General features: G+C 68.6%; 1 protein-coding gene across 2 annotated transcripts; it reads right to left on the reverse strand.

Annotated features, from left to right (window-relative positions):
- Nucleotides 1-1309: 1309 nt before the first annotated feature.
- Nucleotides 1310-7520, reverse strand: NPDC1 (neural proliferation, differentiation and control 1). Of its 2 annotated transcripts, XM_070430229.1 has the most exons (9): nucleotides 7231-7513; nucleotides 3719-3865; nucleotides 2622-2756; nucleotides 2357-2530; nucleotides 2209-2275; nucleotides 2045-2129; nucleotides 1877-1956; nucleotides 1582-1678; nucleotides 1310-1480 (listed from the first exon to the last, which is right to left on the reverse strand). In XM_070430229.1, the coding sequence occupies exons 1-9, from the start codon at nucleotides 7340-7342 to the stop codon at nucleotides 1400-1402; spliced, it is 978 nt and encodes a 325-aa protein (XP_070286330.1). In that variant the 5' UTR covers nucleotides 7343-7513; the 3' UTR covers nucleotides 1310-1399. The 2 variants fall into 2 exon arrangements, with proteins under 2 accessions (XP_070286330.1, XP_070286331.1); XM_070430230.1 differs by lacking the exon at nucleotides 1310-1480 and having other exon boundaries at nucleotides 1591-1678; nucleotides 2353-2530; nucleotides 7231-7520.
- Between the last annotated feature and the right edge of the window lie 829 nt (nucleotides 7521-8349).

Genomic DNA, 8349 nt, shown 5'->3' on the forward strand with positions numbered 1-8349 from the left:
CACAGCCCCTGCTCACTCCCCTGCCCCAGGCCCGCCGGCTCCTCTCATAGCAGCTGCCACTGGACGGGGCACCCTCTCTGCTGGGCAGCAGGGACTGGGGGGCAGGGAGGGGCCCCGAGGAGGGAGAAGACAGGACATACAGGTGGCTGCTCTGTCCAGGCCGGGGCAGCAGGAGATTGGAAAGGTGAGTGTCAGGACCTCAAGGACTGACCCAGAGCTCCCAGGACCTCCTGGCTCCGGGTCTGCAGGATCAAGCCGGCGAGACAGACGGGCCTGGGCCAGACCCGCTGGGCGCCAGGCGACCTTCGCCCGGAGGCCTGCAGCTCTCCGCACCCCCGCTTACCTCCCTGACACCACCCACCCTCATCCCACCCGGGCTCCTGCCCCTGGCACCGCCTCCTCCCATGGCCCACGCGGCTGAGGGCCAGCCCGAGGCCACAGGCCAGGGGTCCGGGCAGGAGGAACGTCCCAGCGGGCTGGGCTCTGGTCCGAGAAGCCTGCTGCTTTAGAACAAGCCATTAGCTCCAAGAAAGAGCCCGCCCGACCCCCCGCCCGGCCCCACCTGTCCCTCCTCTGGGGCCCACCTGTCCCCTCAGGGCTGCCCCCATCACCTAAGGGGCAGGGGTCCAGCATTCTCCAGACCCCACCCTCAGGAACCTTGCAGGTTCTTTTTAACGGCTACTTTAGTTTCTGGGTTGTTTTTTCAAATATATTTTTACTGGAGGCCCGGTGCACGAAATATGTGCACTGGGGGGGGGGGGGGCGGGGTCCCTCAGCTGGGCCTGTGCCCTCTCACAGTCCGGGAGCCTCGGGGGATGTCCAGCTGACTTAGCAGAGGCGGGAGAGGTCGGCTTCTGGCTGAGCGGTGCGCACTGACCACCAGGGGGCAGCACCTGCGTGGAGCGGCTACCCCCTGGTGGTCAGTGCTCATCACAGCGACTGGTCGTTCTGCCATTCGGTCAATTTGCATATTAGGGTTCTATTATAGAGGAGGAGGAGGAGGATGGGGGTGGCGAGGATCGCCCCAGCAGGGCCCAGAGGTGCCCCTCTCTCTGGGGTGGTTGAGGCCTCAGGCCCACCCCCGTGACCCCAGAGGCCGAGGGTGCGTCTCCAGCACCGAAGCTCAGATCTGAAAGCACTTTAGGGGCTTGTCTCCCGCATCCCCGTCCATGCTGGCCTCAGGGTGCCCCCACCGCCCTCCTCTGGGGGTCCATACTCTAGGGGACCGATGCAGGGGGAACAGAGGTGTCCTGTCCCCACAAGGGGTTTCCGGCGGGCGCCCCAGTCCAGCCACAAGAACGGCCAAGGGTCAGAACGTGGTTTCTTTATTGGGAAATGCGGGTCCCTGGCTCCCACCCGTGGGCCGTGGGGTCCTCAGAGTGTGGGCACGGTCTTCCGGTCACTGCGACGGCGGCGGCGGCAGGGGCGCGGTCAGCGAGGAGTGGTCGAACAGCGGGTTGCGCACTTCCATCTCCCCCGTCTGCAAAGGGCAAAGGCGGGTGTTCGGCGGCCCAGGGAGCAGGTGGGCAGCGCAGCAGTGCCCGCCAGGAGCTGGTGAGCCCCGCCCACTCCTGCACTCACCGGGGCCAGGCCGGGGCACTCGTACACCGTGAAGTCCCCATCTTCGTTCTCCTCGTCCGAGGAGGCCGAGTCCAGCTCCTTGGGTGGCTCTTTATGCCTGTGGTACGAACGGCCAGTCCTCCCCACCCTCAGGGGCCAGGGGCCCAGGCAGGGGGTGGGGGGGTGGGGGGAGGCTCAGTCTCTTTGGCCATGACCATGTGGGGGTCGGGGTGGTGGGCTCTGGGTAGGTGAGCTGGGCCTGGGGGTGGGATCAGCGGGGCCTGGAGTGGGGGTGCTTTCAGGGGGGGCATCTCACCGGTCCAGGCACCGCATCTGCTGCCTCTGGTGCTGGTAGTGGTACACCTCGGCGCTGTGCGCCAGCCGCTGGTCCCCCGGCTGTGGGGGAGGAGTAAGGGGGGCAGGAGGGAGGGTCAGGCTGCTGCTGGGGGGCTGAGCAGCGAGCTGGGGGGACAGGGCCACGCACCGAGATCCTGGGCGTGGTGGGGGAGCTGGTGGCCTGCGGGGCCGCGTAGTCGGTCTTCTGGGTCAGGCGGATGTCTCGCTGGAGCCTGGGGGAGTGGAGCGGAGACTGAGACCCCGGGGCACAGCCTGCACACCTGCCCCCCCACCTGCCCACGGCCGGCTCACCTGCACCAGCAGAAAGCAGCCACAGCCAGGGCGGCCACGCCGGCCACGGAGCAGGCCAAGATGAGCACTGCGGGGAGGAGAGGGCGCAGGGAGAGGGCCGTGAGGGCGCCTTCCCGCTGCAGCCCCGCCTCCCGCCCGCCAGACCTACCGAGGGCGAGGCCGTCCAGGCGCCCAGCCCGGGGCTCCAGGGGCGACATGTGCACAGGCCCAGACGACACGGGAGACCCCAGGGAGGTGCGGGGTGTGGGCGCGGGGGCTCCCCGGGTGGAGGGGAGGCCCAGGCCGGGGCCCTGGCCTCTGGCTGAGAGCCCCAGGGTGGCTGCTGCAGAGAGAAGGCCGTTATAACAGGACGGGGCTGGGTCGGGAGGCGGGGAGATGGGAAGGGGGGGTTGGGCGGAATGGGGGACTCTCACCGGGCTCCAGCAGCCGAAGGGGCGCCTCCTGCTGGGACAGGGCCGTGAGCTTCCAGCGCCCTGCCTCCTGCCGGGCCAACTCCTGGGCCAGGAAGTCAATGTCATCTTCCAGTCTGGGCTGGGGGGGACCCTCCGCTGGGAGGAGAAGGGACCATCAGGTGCGGAGCCCCAGCCCCTCCCAGCAGCCCCAGCTGTAGGTGACTCCATCCTGGAGCTGGTCCCCAGGCCCAGAGCCTCCCTCCCCGTCTGGGCTCCTCCCAGGCACTGGTGGCCTGAGGACTGGGCTGGTACCCAGCTGCCCCTTGTCATCCGGGGTTGCCATGGTGACAACTGAAGGGGAGCCCTGTGTGAGAAGCCGCATTCCCAGGAAACGTGTGGGCGGGGCAAGCGGGGAGGTCCTGGGGGAGTGTGCACAGGCCAGGAGGAGGGCAGGGTGCCCCTGACCCCACCCATTACCCACAAAGGGGTGGGCAGGGCATCAGGACAACATCAGTGCATCCATCGCCTTCTCTGCCAGAAGGGCGTGACTCCCCACGGAGCGGGGAGCGGCCCCACCCCGTCCCCACACCTCCCCCGGGAGGGTGGGCAGCTCCGGGCGGCGCTGGTGGCTCGGCCCCCTTCTCCCTGGGGTGGGCTCCGCAGGCCAGACAGGCCCCAAGCAGACGCCCATGGGTCTCAGCCCTCCCCCCTCACTGCCAGGAACACCCTCCCCCAGGAGCCCGCCCACGGGCTCAGACGCCCGGCGCCCCCAGCAGCCCTCGGTACTGCCCACCACACCTGGGCCCACTCAGTTCTGGGCTCGGGCTGGTAAGTGGGCGCCCCCGGTGCACAAGGAGTGAAGGAGTGGGCAACGGAGAGGCCCCGATGGGTGCTGGGGTGGGGCAGACTGCAGGGACCAGGCCTGGGGAACTCTCCCAGGGTGCCCCTGGCATTTCCCACCGGCTGCCTCTCGCCGCAGTCCGCCACCAGGCTCTGGCCGGAGCCTCTGGGAAGGATCGCTAGGCTGCTGGGAGGTGGCATGAGCGTCAGGGGGCCGGGAGCGGAGGCGGGGGGCGATGTGTCGCTCGGGGGAGGGAGGGGGTGTCCTGCTCCCGTACCCAGAGGCCGGTGTCCCCGGGGCACGCAGAGCCCGAGGTGGTCCTCCCGGAAGGGCTGGAGGCAGGGCCCACAGGCGTGAGCCCCCGGGGGGCACCGTGCCCGCCTCTTCAGGGCACAGTCCAGGCTCCCAGGACAGGTGGCCCCATCTGGAAAGGAAGCAGGGGCAGGGCAGGGTCAGGGCCTTCCCAGAGGCAGCCCTGTCCCAGGCGCCTCCCCGACCAGGGCCGCCCGGCTGGCTCTGGCCATTGTTCTGGGTGGGCCCTTCCTCCCACTGCCCGGGGAGCGGAACCAGGAAGACAAACAGCCGGCGACTTATCGGAACTTCCCCGCCCCACCCACTCCCCAGGGTCCACTCCCCAGCGGGAGCCAGCCCTCCGGACGGAAACTGACCCTCGCTGACCGACAGACCAACTCCCCCAGGCAGGGCCGCTCAGCCTCCACATCCTGCTTCTGGTCTCGGGGTGCCCACAGCAGGCCTCTGGCCAGACGGGGAGCCCTGGGGGGGGGGGTGCCTCAGGGCTCCCTCTGGCTCAGGAGCAGCCAAGGATGCTGGCGACCCGCCTCCCCCCCCACAGCAACTCTGCCCTCCTAACCCTGCCCTGCCAGCCTGCAGCCCGAGCGGGCAGAGCTGGGAGGCACCACGGACTAGGTGCCCGGCCTAGAACAGTCACGCCCCCATGTCCCACCTCCAGCTTGTCCCCGGGCAGAGGAGCTGCAGGGTTGGGAGACCTGGATGGAGGCGGCCAGTCTCACTTGCTTTGGATACAAGGCCAGAGGCAGGGTGTGGGGGGCTGCACGGCCCTGCGGGGGGGGGGGGGGGTGGCGCTGCTCCCCAAACCACCGCTGCCAGGGGTCAGGGACGCCAGGCACTTTGGCCCAGTTCCTGATGTGGGGCCCAGACCCGTGTCCTACACACGCAGCCAACAGATCCCATCCTGACACTGGGGGGTGGAGAGCAGTGGCCCTGTCTGCCTCGGTTTCCCCTCTGATGCAGAAGGAGAACCGGCCTGGCCGGTGTGGCTCAGTGGTTGAGCTGCAACCTACGAACCAGGAGGTCAGGGTTCATTCCCCGTCAGGGCACTTGCCTGGGGTTGCGGGCATGATCCCCAGTAGGGGGCGTGCAGGAGGCAGCCGATCCATGATTCTCTTTCATCATTGATGTTATTTTTTTTTTTTAAATATATTTTTATTGATTTCAGAGAGGAAGGGAGAGGGAGGGAGAGACGGAAACATCAATGATGAGAGAGAATCACTGATCGGCTGCTTCCTGAACGGCCCCCACTGGGAATGAAGCCCGCAACCCAGGCCTGTGGCCTTGACTGGAATCGAACCTGGGACCCTTCAGTCCACAGGCCAATGATCTATCCACTGAGCCAAACCAGCCAGGGCCATCATTGATGTTTCTATCTCTCCCTCTCCCTTCCTCTCTGAAATCAGTAAAAAATATATTTAAAAATAAGTAAATGGCCCTGGCCGGTTTGGCTCAGTGGATGGAGCGTCGGCCTGCAGACTGAGGGGTCCCGGGTTCGATTCCGGTGAAGGGCATGTACCTTGGTTGAGGGCACAGAGTGTGCACGAGGCAGCTGATGGATGTTTCTCTCTCATCGATGTTTCTAACTCTCTATCCCTCTCCCCTCCTCTCTGTAAAAAAATCAATAAAATATATATTTTTAAAAATAAAGTGAAAGGTGAATTGTCTCAAAGCTGAGGAAGGTCCTGAGGCTTCGGCCACCGGCCCGGCCACTGGGCACGGGAGCCAGCAGAGCCGGTGGGGTCCCCGCAGGAGAGCCGACCGTGCTGGGGAAGGGAGGGTGGGGGTCCCTCTGGAGGTCGGGGACCCCTCTCAGCCGAGGCCCTCGCGTGGCAGGAGGGCCCTGGGGCCCAGGGTGACGTGAGGGGCCGGGGAAGGCCCAGCTCTGTTCTTCTCCTGACCTCCGCTGGTCTGACTCGGTTTCCATGGTAACCAGACACTCAGGCATCCTGGCTGTAGGCACCCCCTCCAGAAAGCGCAGCAGCCCCCGTTCTGCACAGCCTGGGTCACAGGCGCCAACATCAGGAGCTGGGCCCGGGGTTTGGGCTCGTTAAAGATTAAGCCTGTGCCAGCCGGTCCGTCTGGGCCCCACCCACCAGCCGGGTGCCCGGGAACCAGGCATTCCACTCCCTGCCCTGGTGCCGAGAGCGCAGAGTGCACCCGGCCAAGGGTAGGGGCCAGCCTGGCTCCAGGGCCTGTGTCCAGGGGCCTCCCTACCCTCCCAGCCGCCAGCCCAGGAGGAGGGGGCTGCTGCCTGTCGGGCCTGGGACAGTCCCCGCTCCGGCCTCAGGGCGCACAAGGCTCCGGGGACAATGGCATCTGGAGAGTGGCTGGGACCCCTGGGTGAGCCTCAAGTCAAGAGCAGCTGGCTGGCATGGCTGCTGCCCACCCCGGGGGCTCAGCGCCATGGCTGCAGCCCATTTCCTCAGGAGGCCCCGCCGGCAGGCCCTGCGGCCAGGCTGTCAGTTGGCAGCCTCTGCCATCCCTGGCCAGCGAGGCTCTGGCCCTCCGGCCTCCTCAGGCACCTCTCTCGGTCTTGGTCATGCCAGCCCCCCACCCAGGGGTGCTGTGCCCAGGAGGAAGCCGGCCCTGCTCTGGCCTCTTCCAGCCACACACACAGACAACATTGCCCAGATCAGCATCCCAGCCCCGTAATCTTTCTGAGCCTCCGTTTGCTCGTCTGTAAAATGGGCTCAGAACAGCACCTCCTTGTGGGGCTGCCAGGAGGACGAGGGGACGTGTGGGCACAGCGTGTCCCAGTTCGGCCCACGGGGGCCCGGGGCCCTGCAGGCCGCCACCGCCTGGAACCTGAGAAGCAGGGAGGGTCTCCCAGGACCCCCGGTTCCTGGCTTTCTGCCTGAGTCTATCCTGGGAGGTGGCCCCCAGATCCCAGCACAGAAGGCAGCATGCGGGGTCCTCCAGGGCAGAAGGTGGGGAGGAAGCTTGAAACCGGAAGCCCCTCCTGCCCCCACTGAAGCCAGGATAGGACCCTAAGCCTCAGTGCGTCGGTCAGTCGGTCGGTCGGTGGAGCTGTCAAGACCTTGGGAACTGTCAGACCTGGTCATGGCAGCAAAGCAGGCCCGCGCCCAGCCCCGCGCAGGCCTGTGACTCCGGCCCCGGGGCAGACCCGGGCCAGGCCCGCGCCGCGCAACCCGCAACCCGAGACGCGCACGCCAGCTGCGCGCACAGGACGGGCCGCTGACAGCAGGCGCAGGCCCTGAGTCCCCTGAGACAGACAGACAGACAGACAGGCTCACGGACAAAGACCAGAAGCGCGTGACTTCGCGTTGGCCACCAGGAACCCGGGGACGAGCCCCGTCCAGCGGAGTCCTTCCGCGGCCGGGCCTGTGCGCCCCACCCCGCGCGGCGGGCCTGGCCTGCGGGGCCTGCGGCCGGGCGAGGGCGGCGGCGCTGGAAGGACGCGGCGCCGCGCGCACGACCCCCGCCCCCGGGCGCCCCGCACCGAGCGCCCCCGCTCACCCGGGGGACCGGCTGCGGCCCCGCGCAGGGCGGCGCCGAGGACGAGGCCGGAGAGCAGCAGCCGCAGCAGCCGCAGGTGCCGCGGGGAGGGCGGGGGCACAGGCGTCGCCATCCTTCAGCGCCGCGGGGGCAGCATGGCAGCGCCGCCCGGGCTGGGCGCGGGCTCCCGGCGCCGCGGGGGCGGAGGCGGAGGAGGCGGCGGCCGCGGAGCAGGAGCGGGAGGAGCGGGAGGAGGAGGAGGAGGCGGCGGCGTGGACGCTGCGGCAAAGGATCGGGGCTGTGGGCGCGGCGCCGGGAGGCAGCGCGGGGAGTGCGCCTGCGCGCCCCACCTGCGGGGCGGGACCGCGCCTCCACTCCGCGCCCCTCCCCCTCCCCCATTCCCGTGGGTCCCCCATTCTCTGGGCCTCGGGGTGCTCAGCCTCTGCGGCCTCTGCGGCGGGGAACTTCTCTGTTCCCCACAAATCCGGCTGAAGATGGGATCCTCCCCCCATGCGCTCCCCCGCCCCGCACTCCCCCGCTGAGGGGCTGCCCACTCGCACTCCGTCCCCACCCACTGGAGACTGGGACATGCGCGGGTCTGGCGGCGCGGCGACCAGGAACACAGGGACCCCAGGCGCGCACGGGTGGACAGGTGCCAGGCGCGCACAGCTGTGCCCAAAGCTGCACCCGGCGCTGGCACTCGGACGCGCACAGCACCAGGCCGCTGGCGGCCACCAGGCCTGGACGGGGAGCTGCTCTCCACTGAAGCCGCCAGGGGGCCAGGCGGCCCGGAGCTGCTGGGAGAGCCCGCGGGAGCCGCCGGGAGCTGTCCGCGGTGCCCGGTGCCCGGTGACAGGCTCCTCCTCCCCTGGGCCCCGGACAAGCAAGCAGCCAGGATGCACCGGGCGGCACTCCACCGGTCGCCTCCTGAGAGCACAGCCCCCCACCCACCTGGAAACTCCTCTCGGCTCACGCCACCGAGGGAGCAAGGGTGGCCCCCAACCCCAGGCTCCCCCTCAGGCCTCGGTGGCTGTGAGCTCGCAGGATGGGGCTGGCTGCCCTCGGGTTTCAAAAGGGCTCCCAAGTCCTGGCCGCTTTGGCTCAGTGGATGGAGCGACCGGTGAACTGAAGGGCCCCGGG

This window comes from Myotis yumanensis, unplaced genomic scaffold (assembly GCF_028538775.1).
Source record: "Myotis yumanensis isolate MYYU_CA2020_CCGP unplaced genomic scaffold, mMyoYum1.0.hap1 SCAF_12, whole genome shotgun sequence".
Taxonomy (NCBI): domain Eukaryota; kingdom Metazoa; phylum Chordata; class Mammalia; order Chiroptera; family Vespertilionidae; genus Myotis; species Myotis yumanensis.

Coding starts and splice junctions, on each gene's coding strand:
- NPDC1 (XM_070430229.1), bottom strand. CDS start 7,342: ATGGCGACGCCTGTGCCCCCGCCCTCCCCGCGGCACCTGCGGCTGCTG. Junction 2,757..3,718: donor CCGGGGACACCGGCCTCTGG/GTACGGGAGCAG, acceptor TTCTCCTCCCAG/CGGAGGGTCCCCCCCAGCCC. Junction 1,957..2,044: donor CCACCACGCCCAGGATCTCG/GTGCGTGGCCCT, acceptor CCTCCCCCACAG/CCGGGGGACCAGCGGCTGGC.